The following is an 18,011-nucleotide window of genomic DNA, read 5'->3' on the forward strand; positions in this document are numbered from 1 at the left end:
AGCCGGCAGCTCGGAGCGGTCGGTCGGGTTTTGCAGTCGATGAGAGGACGGAGTGTGTGGCGCCGTCTGTTGTGGTCTGAGGTTCACCACTGGCACGATCCCTCCGCCAGCCTCCGCCCTGGCAGCCCACTGCAGCTCTGGCAAAGGCCCCTGCCCGCTGCCACCCGCACCAAGCTGTTTGTGGTGGAATGCATCCGGCCTGAGGACGCTGAATACAAGACCATTGTTTTGCTTTCTCATTCATGGCTGAGCTTACCGTCCAATCATCTCTCTCTCTCTCTCTCTCTCTCTCTCTCTCTCTCTCTCTCTCTCTCTCTCTCTCTCTCTCTCTCTGTGCTGGTTTCTCTCTATCTCTCTTTCTCTCTTCTTGGCTTGGAACAATATTTGCGATGCCACTTGGCCGCCCTGCCAATCATCTCATTTAATAATCTGGGCTTTGACTTTCAAGCTAAAAAAACTGTGAATGAAATAAATCATTCCGCAAAAAAAAACATTTGGCAAAGTGCCTCTTCCAGCAGATTACCTCATCTTACTGTGTACTATAAATTATGCTATAATTGCTGTATAAGAGAAAATGTAGTCCTCACAAATTTAGATCAACTGTTTAATTTGCCCGTGCTTGCCCCCGTTTTCTGTTGACAAAATATTTTTACGCTCGCAGCCGAGGCTCCTGTTGCATTAATGAGTGTCCTCGTCGAAAAACGCTGCCTTGAACTCGCCAGCTCGCTTTGATGGACTTCAAAGAATGTCTCAACAGCCTGGAGAGTTTGGAGAGGAGCGTGATGACGGACGAGTGGCCGCTCAGATATCTTCCTGGGGAGTGACCGGCTGAGTGAGTGACAATTCCTGTGCGTCCGTCGACCTTTTTAAAATTCCAGCCCGACTTCAGTTGAGTCTTTGGTGGAACCGGGCTCTTGGTCGCATGAGAGGCAGGCACGCCGGCACAACGGCCATCTGGTCGAGTGTGTGTGTGTCGGGGGGGGTTGCAAATTAAACACCTTACAAAAACACAGTCTTTCAAAAGGATATTCAGTTGTGACGCGAGGTGGTTAAGACAACCTGGTCCGTGCTCCTACATCAGAGCCACTTTGATACAGTCAGGAAATAGAAACCATATTAACTAATAATGATATTTGTATTTCACGTATGTTGTGAAATGTTAAATGCTGCTTATTAGGATGTACCTGTTGTTGAGTTTTGACGTTTTAGAGCATTTTTTCTGTAAAACGTACAAGTTCAAGGAGGGGATGTTTTCACCACTTGTTCAATGGTTTGTTTGATTGTGAACAAGACTGCACAAAAACAACTGGACAGATTTTCACGTAACTCAGTTTAAGATGTGTTATGGGTCAGGGAACTACCCATCACATTTTGGTGCAGATCCAGATCAGGGGGCAGATCCAGGATTTTCTGTTTCTTTAACATTTTCAAAATGGTTGTGAAATTTGAGTGCATTTGTAGTTGAGTAAGACATTCACTTGTAATGTGAATGACTTCATCACTTTAACATTCTGCCGAAGATGATGTGGTTAATTTTATTGATTTGTCTGACAAACTGTAAAAAAAGATGTCCTCAATTTGCTGTCATTTGACAAATACCTCTTTTACACCACAATTAGCAGATATACATGGGTTTTTTAAACACGGCTAAAAAAAAGCGATGGACTTCTTTTCTATCGCCAGAGTTTCACTCTCAGTTATGTTCGATGTCATTAATGCACCCACAACTGAGGCGCTCTCTCATCTCACTGTCTTGACATATTAGTGCATTCATTGCCGTCTCTACTGCATAATTTGACCCGGGAGTGAATGCAGATTGAATCCATTCCCACTGCAGACAACTGGCAGATGTTAGTGGGTGTTTGTGTTTTTGACGAATGGAATTTTTTTAAGTAAAAACAGACTCAGAAAAGTTGTCGATTCATTTGCCATGGTTCAAATAATCAATTAATTGGCCTACACTGAAGTATTCATGACTGATGACAACTCTAACCACAAGACCAGAATAGACTGGTACACTCAGTTCAACAGAGAGCACAGTGCTGTGTGTTTCTTCCGAACACAGGGGTTATTGTTTACCACAAGCATGTTCCAGCTGAGGCTGGGGACAGCACAGGTAAACGGTGCCTCGGGGTGCCCTCAACTATTAGAGGGAAGAGGACTCCTGGAAGAACAACTGTCAACGACTTCGCAGAGGGCAGACATGTTGATGCAGACACGCGCAGGTCCGTGCAGATGGCTGTGCGCTCAGGTATTCTCTTATTGCGAAGCAGACTTGCCAAACTGGATCTACTGCCTCCCTAAAGTTCTATAGCGGCGGATGTCAGTAAACACACTGATTGAGGTGACTTTTTTTTGTGAGATTTTAAGGTAAATCCACTAATATATGTTCTCAGTTGTTTAAATACACGAGTTTGTGAAACGTAAGGAGAGATTTATGGGCTCTGCTCATTCACACAGGTGTTTTCAGTTCTATCACCTGGTTAGACCTCTTCTCATGGCTGTGTGGGCGTGTCCAGACTGCAATTGATTGACACCAGCCTGACTCACATTATAAGACAGGAGCCAAACTAGAAAAGATGGCGGCTGCATGGCACAAAATCCCACCTCTTCCCCCCCAAAAAGCCAGTTGTCTTCTTGTAACAGCTAAACCACATCGAGCCAATGGTGTTGTTCTGCTGATGCGAGCGCACGGCTGAGGTTTAACTAATCTGCACCAATTACCAAACACATGCGGTGATAATTCATCTTTATTTATTCGAACATCGAGATGTTATCTCAGACTTAAAGCGCATTTGTTTAAGTGCCCTGGTGGGATGAGCTGACAGCGTCATGTCACGGCTGCTCTGGATTGAGCCGTAAAACAAGCTGGTGTCATCAAACGTTGCACGAGTGCAGCATAAGAGTGGCGCGCATGTTGTGAATCTTACTTTAGGGCAAAGTCAACAAACTTCTGAGGTGGCTTTTCTTCAGATTGGACTGGTGATTCGACCCTTTTTTTAACGTCCCGGTGCTCAATGAAAGTGCTGTTGTGCCTCGCTCCCCCATTCATTTAGGCAGGAGCCAGAAAATAACCATCAAGGGACTTCGCTTAGCTCGGGGCCGATTGCTGATAACTGAAAGAATAACTGAAGAACACTTCTGTGTGTGCGTGCGTGCATGTTTGTGCATGTGTGTGCAGGGTGCAACTAAATAAGAACGTGACAGTTATGTTCTTACTTCTGGACACTCGCACCAGTTCTGAAACACTGAAGACTCCTGATTTGATGAAGCTGTCTTCCAAGTAGACTGTGGACACAGGCACATACAGGGAAATATTAACAGAAATACAATAATCATAAGCTTGAGCATTAGTTAAACAAATCAGATATCCTTGCAATTTACTAGATACATAATAAAAATGAGTAGAATTAAATTAGGGATAAGGACTTGCCTCTGTATTATGTATTTCTTTGGGTGTTAAATGAACAATAATTTTGTATTAAATGCAAAATAATCCCAAAATTAGGGCTGGATCATTCTTTATTTTGCCATTAATAAAGGTGCTTGTCTTTTATTTTTATGTATTTCATATTCATTTTTAACTCTCTTCTTTTTATTACATTTTAAATCTAGCAGTCGAAATGAGACGCAGAACGAAAACTTTCCCTTCTCTTTTTTTTAATATTTATATTATATAAATATGCATTACATTACATTATGTTCTGTTCCGCTGGACCAAACCCTTCCGTGCAGTACAAAGAAAGAGACTGGCTGGTGTGTGTGTGTGTGTGTGTGTGTGTGTGTGTGTGTGTGTGTGTGTGTGTGTGTGTGTGTGTGTGTGTGTGTGCGTGTGTGTGTGTGTAAGGACGACAGAGTGACGCACTTTTTGAGTCAGACTCAAACTCCTGCCACTGAGTGGAACGAATGAGCCTCTGTTGAACACAGTCGATCAGATACACACATAAAACTTAACTGTCGACAATTACACTATTATCCTTGGATACACTATCACAGCAAGAAGCATCCACCTTGCAGAGTTATTAAATGTGGTATTAGATTATTCTGACAAGGGGAGATTGCTTCGGGAGCAAGATGAGGCCGTTTCAGCACAGTCAGATTTTTCCGCTCCTGTTTTCAGAAAAACTATTTTTAGAATAATAATTATAATGTGTATTTCTTGCAATGTTGAAATGTTCGGTGCAACGCTAATCAGAGCCTGCCAGTCAAGTGAAACAGTCAGATGTGTTATTGACACCCAAATGACTCCGGCTCTGCTTTGATGCTGTGCCGAGGGCTCTCGGGCCGTGCCAGAAAGATAGGCAGCTCGACTGGTACCTACAAAGCCTAATGACTCCTGTGAGCCAACGGCTTTTGCAGGGGGGGTGGACCGTGCCACTGCCGAAGGCCTCCCAGGCCTGAGTCATTGGCTCACTGGCATGTTTTCGTTGGCACACGCCTCGGCAGAACCTGCTCTTGAGGTAGAAAACTAATTATACTTCTGGAACTATTTTCATACCAACATTGTGACGACACAGCTCGGGTCAGTTCAGGGAACAGCTCTGTCAGAGAATACTCTCCGCTGGCTCGACTCACCTTGATGCACTCCACCACCAGCCAAAGTTGCAATCTGCTGTAACACTTTACGCCGTGTTTGATGTTGCCACTGGGATGATGACAATTCAAATTTAACGATCCTATAAAATTTTAATTCCTCCTGAGTCCACGCAAAGTTAAAAACGACAGCCTTGGTTAGTGGATGTCACAAAGAAGTTGAATAATAGTTCGGATTTTAATTTAACACCTTTTACAGTAAATATGTCAATTCAGGTTATGTAGTGTATATTGATGGACCCTTTGTATGCAGTTTAATAACTACACTATTAGCAGGAGTGTTTTTGTCATTTGAAAATAGCTGCTTTTACGAACTTGACAGTAGAACACATGGTTTGTGACGAGGTTGCAGCCTGGTTTTATTACAGTGAAGGCTTTGCTACTCTGCAAGTCACCGAGTTCACAGCAGCTCAGCACTATTCAAATGAGGCAAGTTATGCTGCGCACAGTTTACTGTGCAGCGGGTGCGCTGCAGAGGAACAATGGAGTAGTGACAGATGGGAAAAGGGAGGACGAGTGATACTGTACATACCTGGAATAGGGTTCTTGCCTGGCTCATTGTTACTGGGACTTCCTGACTGCTGTGAGTCTGCAAACATGTAGAGAGAGACAGAGAGGAGGGGCCACGTTAGTTTAACATGAGGACAACAACATACCTTCTCTGGTTTTTCCTGTCAGAACTGATTACTTCCAGTAAAGAACCTCATGGCCGCATGAAAACATTGTTTCCTTATAATAGAAAATACGTAAATCTGAACTATTACTTTATTCATGAGTATTTATTTACTTTCAATCAATGCTTGCTTCCTACTGTCACTTTGAAATTAAGAAACACATTCTATCATAATGCAGAAGAGGACAAAGTGCAATTCAGGACTCAGGTTGTTTCCTTAAATTTCCTTCCGGGATGACTAAATGTTTTTCCTTATCTGCAAGTCGAGGAAAGCATACCTACTGTACGTTACACAAGACGGCTTTGTTTGAACAGTATTATCATGAATGGGAGGGTAAACCGAAGAAGAAAAAGCTCTGTGTCTGACACAGGATAGCCTGAATGTTTTTTACCGGCAGACCTCGAGGTAATTTTTCAAAGGGGGCCGAGGGAGTGTCGAGAGGGTACAGAATGTGTTCAGTCCTGCTGTGCAAGGTACGAGCACAGAACAAAATGTGGAGAGAGGACAAGAGGGGCGGGAAAACACAAGGAAACATGAGTGGAATTCTTTCCACCCGCTACGGTGCACAGGCTTTGGTATGAGATGGCCCGGATTGACGTCTTTTACCTCCGAGCCCCGCTGGGAGGGGAATCTATCAGTCCGTCAGTAGCTCCTGCTCTCGTTCATGCTGACGGACCCAGGGGCCTTTTTGCCTTTTTTAAATTGTGCAGAGTTAAAGTTGTGAAACATCACAATTAACAATATGAAACAATGTCTGATTTCCACCCATGCATGAGTTGATGGCGTTTTTGTGAGTGCAGCGTCTTGAGTGGAGCCCCACACGGATTAAAACCGGCCCGAGCCGAGACGACAAGGTGGAAACAGTGAACTCAGATACCCCTGTCGAGCAACAACACCCATGTTCCTGCCACAGCTCTCATGAGCTGCATTACACAGGCAACGGAGAAAAGGGGGAAGAGAGGGGGGGCGAAGAGAAAGAAGAAAAAAAAAGTTGAAAGATTTATCCCTTTCTTGCTCTCCCTCTATGTCTCTCTCCCTCTCACTCTTGTTCCCCCTCTACTAAATTTGACTATTAAACAGCGCTGCAAAAACAGAATGTTCTTGGCCGAAGCTCAACAATGACAAAGTAGGGAGGGAACAGGACCATACGTTAAGAAGAAGAAGAAAAAAATCCCCCTCTTTTCTGGGTGTTTAGCCCCCAAAACGCACGAGAAGTTATGGTCCTACGATATATCTCTGCTCTTAAAACTTGACTTGTGCTTTTTCGAGGTTTTAGAGGATCTTTTTACGGTCTCTCAGAGCAAAAGAGGTTGAAGAATGTTTCTAAGTCTTAAAACTGTACGTCTCAATTTCTCAGAACCTAAAATTGTGTCTTAAAATTGCTCGTTTTGTCCAATTAGTAGTCCAAAACTCAAATAATGGTCTTTATACAATTAAATATAAAACAGTGCCGCTGATATAAAACAAAGCATTAGAGGTTTCAACACATGAAAAGTAAACGAAAGGAGCCGAACCTATTCACTACACTGTTTAATGTGAAACCAGAGGATGTACAATGTGAAATCCTTGAGCTGCAAAAGTTCGGTCCAACAACCTCGCTCTGCTCGAGTTCTACAAACAGAACCGACTTTCGCATTCCAACAAGACCATGTCAGCAGTTCTTGTCAAAACTGGCTCGCTCAAGACGGACTGACCCAAACCAAACTGGCTGCAAGTAGCATCATCATCATACCATCTGACATCAGATGCCTCGCCAGAGAGTTCCAAACAATCGCTGTAAAGAGGTTATAGGGATATATGTGTTTAGTAATTTAGTATGGCCCACAAAGGATGTTATAAAAATGTAAATGGCCCTCGATACTTAAAGGTTCCCCCACTCCTGCCCCTGACACACACACACACACACACACACACACACTCAAAGTCCGTAAAGCAGCTTTTGTGGGTGAGCTGAGGTTTGTGTGGATTTGGCACAGCACATGTCCACAGAGTGATTGCAGAGAGCTCAGTGGCCTTGTCTCCCTGTCTCCTCCCACCACCACCACCACCCCCATGCCACATTGAGAGTCATCCATCAGTCTAGTTATGACTGCCAACCCCAAGCTCGCTCCCCGAGAACTGCTGAGAGGGGAAGAAACGGATTGAGGGATGGCGGGGGGGGGGGGCACAGAGGAGAGGAGAGGAGATAGACCCTGAAAAGGTAGCGAGGGGAGAAATGGAGTGAGGAGGTGGAGGTGGGAGAGGTGCACCGGTTTGTTTTTTCCTCGTCTTCGTCGGGGGCTGAACAGGCAGCCATGACAAAAAGAGCAGATGGTCGTGGCAATTAGAGATCCCAGGAAGCATCCTCCAGCATGAGGCCCCACTGTAGCACCAGGAGAGACCACCTGGATGACTCAAGGTGGGATGCAAGCATATGGAGCATCTGCCAGGCCTGCGCCAGACCTGGAAACACCTCCTCTATTGCATTACATTTTACCTTTGACCCAGGAAGGGCTGCTTCATGCTCCCTGTCCTTCTTCTAGTTCTAATGGGATTTTATTATTGAGTACCCAGGTGCATATATGTCAGCCAGGCCGCGAGTTTGCTCTTTTTATCGATTTAGGACGGTTTTGAAATCAACAGGTATTCAAATAAAACCTCATTTTTAAATCATACACAAGTAAAAAACAAAATTATCCTGGATTACAAGTTGTTGAATTTAAGTGCAGATATAAATTAACTGCAAATGTTATATTTAAAAAGGTAAGAAAGTGGATACAATAAGAGGAGCATGAGTCCTGTTATCTGTAGCACAGAGGTGTCCTGTGCAGAAGCCCGGGCCAATCTGATAGTCTTCAAATAAACAGTAGTGTAACCTGCAAATAAACAGTTGCGGCCGAGGAGACTGAGCTTTGCCCTGGAAGCTTGGCAGGGCTCGATCACAGAGCCAGACACCACACACACACACACTCTCTCTCTCTCTCTCTCACACATAAACACACATAAACACGCACGTACACACACGGCCCTTTTCCAAAAACAACATTTCTTGGCACCAACCGTCCCTGCCACTTGTTTAAATAAACAAACCGGTTCATGAGGGAAGTGAAAAAAGCTGTACCACGTATGAATCAGATAATCTGTTGTTACTCAGCAAAAAAAAAAGAAAGGGAAAAAAGTAGCAGAGGGGGCTTGTGGATATTTTGGATGTGTCCATGAGTTCTTACACCTTCTTGTCCGGTGGGATACTTATCATTCCACAGTAACGATTAGGGCAATTAGGGGTAATGGCAACAGAAATCTGGCTCAGCAAGAAAGTTTCTCAGTACTCGTGAGGCGTCTCCACGCCCAAGTGTGTTGCTCGCCTGGATTTTATAATCACTTAAACACTCACACACACTCTCACTAACCCACCCACTCATTTTTTGGCATGATACCCATTCTGTTCACACTAAATTGCGGAACACACATACACATTCACAGTGTGGATTAAATTAGCCAAATACTGTAGTATGTGAAACTTTCTCCTTCTTCTTCTTCTTCTTTTTTTTTTTTTGACAGCGGCGATGCACGTTCCCAGCCCGCAAACACTCGCAGACATGTACAGATATCCTCCACAAAAAAACAGTGCGCACGCGCGACACGCACACCCTGCAGATGCATACCGCTGTCGACATTTCAGGAGGAGAAGCCTGTCTGGCAGCCATTTTATGCCGAGCGGGGTTCTGTGCACATGTATAACACTCTGGCTGCCAGAGGCATGGGTCCCGAGCCAAGACGCATTTCAGCAGCCCGGGGAGGCGAGGGGAGGGCAGTGTGGAGGAGAGGTGGAGAGGGGTGGACTCGCAGAGAAGTAGGGAAACAGGGAGAGGGAGTAGGGGCAGAGAATATCGACCTAATTACGGAGCAGCTCCGATGCGTAATGTTTCGACAATACAGCTGCTCCTGAGTAAATATTTGATGTGGCCGAGCACACTTTCTGCTCAGTGTCCTCCTGCTTTTCTTTCCTGTTCCGCTGCAGGAGACTCCAGCGTGTCCCTTGTTGGAAATGCATAAAAAATGAATGTGTGTCTGTGTGTGTGCACGGCACAGGGTCATGCAAGTCTTGACAGTATGCATAAATGACTGTACATGTGCCGTGTGTGTGCGTGCATGTGTGTGTGTGTGTACTTTGTTCCATGTCCTCCCCTGCTCCTGGTTTCTATCATTCGCAGCTTTGTTGATGACCTCACACTACTTGGGCTGGCTTCCAACAGCCGGCAGAACCTGCTCCTTTCTCCAAATCTCTCTTTCTTTCTTCTCCTCACTATCTGTCTATCGCTGTCCCTGCGCCTGCAACAGTATCTGTCCTCCATTGTACCTTTTCATACCCGCCTCTGTGTATATCTACTATTCAGTGTGTATCTGCGACCATATCGTCTTATCTGGTGAAAAGTGTATCTTTTTTGTTATTTGTAAATTTTTTCCCCCTCATATCTTCTTTTTCTTTCTGCGTTGGCGCTCTCCCCGCTTTGCCGCCTTTTTATGCCCCCTCTCTCTCTTCTCTTTCTACCTCTTTGTCTCTCTATCTCTCTCTTCTCTCCATCCCTCGCGCTTTGTTGTCTAAACAAAGTGGCCTTTATCAGGATGAGCCGCAACCCAAACAAGCCAAACAAAAGATATGGGCGAGGAAATCTGCCCGCAAAAGAGGGAGGATCTTATCGTGCCAGCCATTGTGTGCCAGCCTGCCAACTGGCGATGCCCCCCGCACCACTGACCCCTCCCTGCAAACACATTCACACACACACACCAAATGCTGGCATCCCGGCACCCCCCACCCGGGCTCGTGCATGGCATTCTGCAAAGGGGCTGGCACCTGACCTGGCCGAAAGGAGAGAGATGTTGCCGCCGTGGGTGAGGAGGAGATAAATGTGCATGGGAACAGGACGCCATCTTGGGGTGGCACTGTCTCACAAGGAAGACGAGCTATGACAGCAGTGAAATAAAAACTCAAATGCAGAGAGTCTTCTTGGTTTAACTATTTTATATGTTTTTTAGTATGCCTGGATGTTAAACTAAAAATTCCTTAACCCCTCCCATGCATTACTGTTCATCATTTATTATGAGTGATACCTCTGCACAGACAGATATGGAGAGTATTGTATTGCTGTGGTGATGTTCTACCAGTAGTTCACATACACTGTGTGACACTGTAATGATTATCTCATAATTGGAACAAGGCTAGTTGACTTGTCTTATTGACTTAAAGGAGCACCTGGTAATCCCGATAGCTACCCTATCAAATGACTGCCACTGATGGGGAATGCAGGTACAATAGGATGAGTTACACACACAGGCACACTCACACACACACACACACACACACACACACACACACACACACACACACACACACACACACACACACACACACACACACACACACACACAGATTCAGACGAACATAAGAGAAAGGCTGGGGGAAAGTGAGAGGGGGCAAAGTTGAAACGTCTGTGAGAACAATGACATTTTGCTTCTTTTCTCCAAGACAGACACCACAGACTTGTTCAATAGAGCAGGAGGACACACACACACACAGACACACACACACACACACAGTAGGACTGTCAGGGTTTTGAGACTTATGGAATCAAGTGGGATCCCAGCCCAGACAAGAACAATGACAAGCCAGGCAGAGTGTGTGTGTGTGTGTGTGTGTGTGTGTGTGTTTTTGTGTGTGTATTTGTCTGTACGTGGTTGACTGTGTGTGACCCGGCTCACTTGTATCTCCCTGTGTGCGTGTGTATCTGAACACACACACATCTGCGTGTGTATGGGTGCGCACGCATGGAGATCATCAGTGTGTGTTTGTTTCTAATCAGTGCATACTAATGCCGGTGAAGAGCGGGCCCTCTTTCTCTGCGCCGGGTCTCTGTGCCTTCTCCTCCGTAAACTCTCACGGCAGTGAAAAGAGGAGAGCGTTTTAACCGAGCCGGGAGGACAACAGGCTCCTCATTGAGGTCACCAAACAGTGTGGACGGGGAGGGAGCACATTCAGTGGCGAGTGGGCCTTGAACAAGGGACTGAATGGACTGACGGATCATTAGCCACACCGGCCCGAGAGAGGAGACGCAGGAACCTGGCTAGCACAAAGAGATACACAGCCACAACACCAAAGATGCAGATGAGGGTTAAGCCATCTAGATTCAACTTCTCCACCTTTTAATTTGTGAAATGAAGATTACTTGCGTCGACGACTCGATCACTGTGCATACAAAGCTGAAAACACTCACTCTGTGTAGTCGTGCCACATGTAAACACACACACACACACACACACACACACCTCCGCACACCCGGCATCCTGCGGCGAGCTGTGCCGTACATACGCGATGCAGTCAAACCGAGCTGCAGACAAACTGCACAACGCGACACGGTGGATCATCTATCCCATGAAAAATGACCAAGCTGGCCTCCAGTCAGCGCAGCGCCCCACTTAATGTTTCCACCTCCTCCCACTGTGTTTGTCCTATTCTCACAATGCTGCCTTTCCTTTTGCCTTTTTTTTATTACATTCCTTTCTTTTTCTATTCCTTTTACTGTGTCCCTTTTCATTCTCTCCCTTCCTGTCAGCTTGCTGCAATAACTTTTTATCTCCTCCATGGCACCTGGCACCTTCCATTGCATTAAGTGTTAAGACACATCCCTACATGGTCGTCAAAATAATATGTGCTAAAAAAGTGACAATGAATGACAAACCTAATCCTTAAAGTAAGAAATCTGAGGGATATGGGGGAACTATAGGCAAAAAAGTTAATAAATTAGTGGGTAAAACAAATGAACAGGTTCATCGATAGTGAAAATAATTTGTCGATGAGGCCTTAAAATGGTTTAGACATGTATTAGCCGATTTTCCAAAAGTGTAGACTCCTCATTCACAGGTTTAATCAGCGTTAAGTCTGGCCTGTGAGAAAAAGGGAACTTAGCATCTGCGCTGAAACAATGGGCCCATCAATGGCCAACCTCGGCATCTTTCTGGTATGCACCAAACAAACAATTAGCTTTGTTGTGGCGTAATTGACTGGCAGGACCGGGTGGCATTTACATTCGCCCGCTGTTGCCACCCTGCCATTCGGCGAGCCCGGATAGAAAAGAATGGGTCCATACGAGGGTGGAAGGTTGGCCACATCGTTCGAAGACACTTTTTTTTTTTCCTCCACGGTGGCAAACTTCCAAGCAGGAGCGTTTTTTTTTTCTTTTTCTTTTTTTTAATGCACGGCTGTGGCGGAAGGAGGGAATGGAGGGCGGAGTGAGGACGAGACTATAGATTTCATTATGCATGCGTGTTTTCTCATTCATTGTAGTGGTGGGAAGGGGAGAGGGGCAAGGGGTGCGTGGTGGGAGGGTTGGTGAGGGGGGGCAAACCAATGGCATTCCGTCGTTGTAGTCCTCCTCCTACACACACACACACACACACACACACACACAGACACACAGACACACACACAAGGAGCAGTCTGGGAGCGAGCCGCTATAGGCTAATGAGGTGACACTCACCGTCTGGAGACTAGCCAAAACAGTCCATTAACTCCTAGCCAGTAGTTAAGAGGAGAAGAAGGAGAAAGGTGGTGGCGGGGGGGTGCAGGGGAGAAAAAGAGGAGGCGGATAAGGCTGGGGGTGGCTGGGGGGGGCACGCGGGTGAGGTGGGCGGCTAGCCGATGGGCTGGTGGGCGGAGCATGTGAGGGGGAGAAAAAAAAAGAAAAAGAGAAGAGAGTCTGAAGTCTTTCAGGATGTGAGGGTGGGGGGTATTTCTGCAGTTTTGTAGTTGTGAATGAATCAGCGGGGTAGCTGCTGGGGTGGGGTGCGGGGGCCTGTGCACGAGCGTTCACTGTCGGCGATTAGGAAAAGTAAGACTGTGTGTGTGTGTGTGTGATGGAGTATTGTGGTGGGGTGTGCGCTGGATGCCGCGAAAGAGAGGGGGACAAGGGAGATAGATCCAAAACCCCCCAGTCAGGCAGACAGACCTTTGACAGAGGAGCTCTGTGATTCGCCTCTTTCATCTTCAGAACCCCCCTATCCACTCGGATAATTATGAGACAAATGCACCGGACCCCCGCTGCTTGAGTGGCAATGGGCATGGGAGGCCAGAAACACAGAGAGAGGGTTCAAACCTGCACGTCTCGACTGGTCCAGAGGGAGGGGTAGGGGGGGAATGTTCACTGGTGGGGGTGTTTCGGGGGTCTGGGAATTTCCCCACTCTCCCAAGAGAGACGAGTTGGCCCACAGATCATAGTTCAGGGACAGCCTGGTTGCGATACTAGCGAGGTCTCAACTGCTTTTTAGCCACCAATTTTCTTTCTACTCCCACAAACACACACACACACACACACACACACACACACACACACACACACACACACACACACACACACACACACACACACACTACTGCATTGTTTGGTTTTCAAACGCACTTTTCTGAAAATCATCTGAAACAAATTTCCCAGATTTTCTGACACGCAGCTGGCACGTCTGTCGTTTTATTAATGTATTGATGGCGCTCTGCTCTGCCCTGATAAGGGAGCACAGTTAGCAACTGCAACGGCACCTACATCTTTATCTCGCACCCACCACGCTTATACCCGTGCAGCCTTACCCCTGAAGCAAACAGGCAAGGGACATTCAACTGCACTCAACAACTAAATGCCAGCAAAAATCTATTTGTAAATCTGTTAAAAAAACGATGTAAAAATTATTTGAAATCTTGTACATACAAAAAAATAAGAAGACAACCTGTTATTACATTATGTCATTCTTTTTTTTATATCAATATTTCTATTCCTTTTTCTTGTCTTATTTCAGCTGCAGAAGCAAGGCCACTTCATTTTGACTGAAGGCCTGTGTAATGTTGTGTCTGTGAGTCCTCTGCCAGTGATGTGTCAGTGATTGTCAGCGCTTACGGAGGCGTCAGGCCTCAGCCAAGAGGAGTTCCCACTGGCTGAGAGCAGCAGGCCAAGCCAGGGCGACTGGGTGCTCCCTCGCAGGGCAAAATGGCTCTCCTCCAGCTGGGCGAGAGGCCACCAAGGATCCCTGCCACCCATTGCCACTGTTTGCACTCTCTGAGCTCTGCCAAGGGAGCAGTGGTGAAGTGCACACACACACACACGCATGCACACACCTTAAAACTGGGGACGTGGTAGGAATTATCCGATCATAGAATGCCACCACATCTAAGACCAGATCTTGGCCCAAAACAGACAAAGAAAACAAAGCGTGCACTCATTCAGACGATTTTGCTGGCACTGCTCCCCTGGAACGGGACATCGGGTGGAGAAAGGGGGAGAATCAACCACAGAGTTTAATGTGTCATTACAAGCATAAAAACAGACTACTGACATTGCCAACAGATGTCGAGCCAGTTTATTTTTGCCATTACAACTCCAGTAGGGAATGAAGCAGCAGGTGCAAAAGAACGCAGTCTTGTAGCTTTCTTCTTTACTATCCCGGCTACTGTGCTGCTGCATCATCATTTCTCCTCATCTGTTATTCCGAAGTGCATCATGGGAATAGGGCTCGGTATCAAACCTAAACCCTTTGCCCAGAATCTGTCCATAGCAGAGTATTGACAACTATCAAGTAAAGAAAAGCTTCCTATTTGATCAAGTAATTATTATGTATTGAAACTGAGGTGTTGGCCTACATGTGGATTAGATATTACGTATGCACCACATGGGTGAGGACTGTACCCCCTGGCAAAGTGTGGAGCCTTATTTCTAATATTGCCCACACTTTTCAGAACTCCCAACTCCCAAATAGTGCAGTAATGATGGAAAGATGTTTTAACTCTTTAGGCTGTGAGTCTTTCAGATGTAGGAGACGAGCTTGTTGGTGGTTTTTAATGCCGGCTGCCTGCCGCATGGCCAGTAAAACCCCTCCTTTCCTGTTAATGAGCCCGGAGACAGGGCTTTCAGAGGCCCCCAGTCGGAGCTGGCCCAAATCAAAGCATCCGTGGGGATCAAGGCTCGGGGCCAAGAGGGTTTCTTGAGGGAGTGGAGCTCGGGTCTGTTCACTGGCACAAGACCAGGGCGTGAAGCTTTTAGGGCAACAGGGGAAATTATAGGAGTAATTTGACTAAAACCACTGCTCTTACAAAGAAAAGCATTGGTGGTTCTCACTGCTCCAGGTAAGTGCCCGTTTGGTGAGGCATAGTCAGATATGGAGCAGTGGTTTAAAAAAAAAAAAAAACAGCATCATAAAACAGGTTCTCACATAATTCAAAAGGAAGTGACCGCCACAAGGTCAAAGTGTTGGCAGCGGTCCAGAGACAGTGGAGCTCCTCCGCTCCTCGTGGATACTCCAACTGTCTGGAGGTATCCAACGCACAGCGGTGAAGGTGCAAGCCAGGTTTTACTCTTTGTGGTTGTAGGCCCCCCATGCACAGTTGAAACACAAACACCCAGAGACTCAATGCAGTCAACAGCCCGTCACTTACCACAATGAAGCACCGTATAATCATGACTAAACATCTCGGTCTTAAAGGAGATCAAAATGCAAATCTTATCTCTCAGGGTTAACAGAGTATTCCCACTGCCACACCACAAGTGTGTGATTTATAAATCATACTTAAGTGCATGCTAAGCAAGATATTCACAGCCAGAGAGAGAGACACACAGAGAGAGAGAGAGCTCTATTCCACATTCCTGGCAAAAACACAGGGCAAATCTGTTCTGTGCTACTAAGGCCTGCTGGGGCAGCCCCCTCTGCCACTGCAGCAATAACAACATGTGGTTTGGCTGCACAGCACCAGTTTACAGTGGGAAGAGGGGAGGCGCTAAATTAATTTCAGATTCTGTTGTTTGAGAGTCGTAAACAATGTTGCAGCAAAGCATGGCACCAAGAGATGCGGCTGCAGTGTTTGGTCACATGTTGGGATGATATGACATCGGCAGCTTCTCTGGGTTCTGGGGTCATATTATCAGATATGTTACAAATCAAATTTGCATTGCAAACTGTGGTAACATTGAACACAATGTACGCGGAGCAGGCACGTTGTGTCCTCAGGCAAGGCAAGCCTGGTCTTCCTTTGCTATTTTGGACGAGAACGTAACAAGCATTTGTTTCGTCGAGCATAGAACAAAGACATATGTCAGTGTGACTCACATGTCAGGTTTCTGTTTGTCTGCAGGTACCCCGAACATAGTGGTTCTGCGGTTACATTCTTGCTCTGATAAAGTTAAAACGGGAAGGCTTTCCTATTAAAAGCAACTTTAAGTCGGGCTGTCCTCAGAGCTCGGCTTCAGCCTTTCCCACGAGGCTCCCAAACCATAATCTCTTGAAATATTTGCACAGATGACGGCAGCGCTCGGCTGTTTTGACATGGAGCGGCATGAGCGAGATCTCGCAGTCACTTTTTCCATCACTTTTCAGTACAGGAACAGGAATTCCCCTTTTCCCGCTTTTCCCTGTAAGCCGCTCGCAGATCTCTTCCCGACCCACACGACCCTCCCTGCACTCCTTCCTCCACTTCCTCAGCCTGCTAGGATTCGTCCACTGAGGGCCACACGGCTGGGGCCTTCACACCCGCTTCACAGCCGGCTACCACAGTTCATGCTTTCCACTCGTTCAAGCATGTTGTTTTCACTTTATCGGAGATGCCAGAACGCTTGTTCGCTGCAGATCAGGGGTGTGTGGGAGGGCCAACAGGGTTTATGGTGAGTGCTGCAGGGAGGGATGAGGAGAGCGATGAGTCCTGTTCTGCCTGGTTCAGCTCAGGAAGGCACACAGGGCTATCAGGGCTGTCTATGTTTTATATTTCTGGAAAAGTCGTCTCTGTGCAGCGATTCTCACCCACACCCCTCACTGATGCTGGTTCAAACAGCAAGCGGCACAAAAAAAGTGCTCATACACTTGTGCAGAGTTTCCATTTTTCCTCTCCTAAACACTTAGTGGTGCCTCCCGGGCAGACAAATGTTAACAGAAATATTACATGGATGTCAAATGCATTGATGACATTTGCCTCCAAGTGATTTTCCATTGTCTGAACTCCTCCTCTACCGATGTCCTTCAACAGGATCTTTCTCTGTGCTCACTTATCCTGAGTTCCCTCCTAAAACGATTCATATAGGGGACTTTTTTTGATAACTGGGAAAATGTATTGAGTTAAATCAATATTTGCATTCATCAAAATTATACAATGTCTTCAAACTGAGGACACTTGAGGATTTCAGTTGTTTCACTTCACTAAAGATGCACCGAATACAGTGTGAAAACTGTCCGAAGGCTATAAAACCATAATCTCTTGATGCTAGACACAGCATTGCATCATGGGAACAAGAAAGAATAATCCTCCTTCTGGCAAACATCTACATACTCTTTAGTTTTTTTATTCTCCTTGAGGCCTGCTTGAATAAAAAAAAAAAGTATCTCTTCACTGACACTGACGGCACAACAGGCTTGTTACACTCGCAGAGGTTGGCAGCCCTGAAGGAAACACTTCCCATTTGCGGTGCGGGGCATGGTCCAAGCCACTTGAACTTGGCATGGGCTCACCTGGAAACAGCCTACCCGTCGGACTGCCACACACCCTCCACCTCAGCCAAGGCAGGAGGCCTCACTGTAAACCACGACCAGCCGAAGTCAGCCACAGGAAGAAGGAGGTGGCAAGTTTTCTTATCAGCGTTTCCCCTGTTGAGCTGGTTGAACTGTGATAATTAAACAACACGTGTGTGTTTAGTGTAAGCACTTGGGCAGAACCTCCAAATATAATTACATGTATCATACATGTAG

General features: G+C 46.2%; 1 protein-coding gene across 11 annotated transcripts in view; it reads right to left on the reverse strand.

The window, feature by feature from the left end:
* LOC117752251 (nuclear factor 1 B-type-like) overlaps positions 1-18,011 on the reverse strand; it is a 67,142-nt gene that overhangs the window by 23,090 nt on the left and 26,041 nt on the right. For 7 of the 11 annotated variants that reach the window (XM_034569512.1, XM_034569517.1, XM_034569506.1 and 4 more), the window contains exons 3-4: positions 5,126-5,182; positions 3,220-3,288 (exon numbers count right to left, since the gene is read on the reverse strand). In XM_034569512.1, coding sequence (XP_034425403.1) covers positions 3,220-3,288; positions 5,126-5,182 — 126 coding nt within the window. The remainder of the gene's footprint in view (positions 1-3,219; positions 3,289-5,125; positions 5,183-18,011) is intronic. The other 4 variants (XM_034569509.1, XM_034569516.1, XM_034569511.1 and 1 more) reach the window with 1 other exon arrangement.

Source organism: Hippoglossus hippoglossus, chromosome 18, assembly GCF_009819705.1.
Source record: "Hippoglossus hippoglossus isolate fHipHip1 chromosome 18, fHipHip1.pri, whole genome shotgun sequence".
Classification (NCBI taxonomy): Eukaryota; Metazoa; Chordata; class Actinopteri; order Pleuronectiformes; family Pleuronectidae; genus Hippoglossus; species Hippoglossus hippoglossus.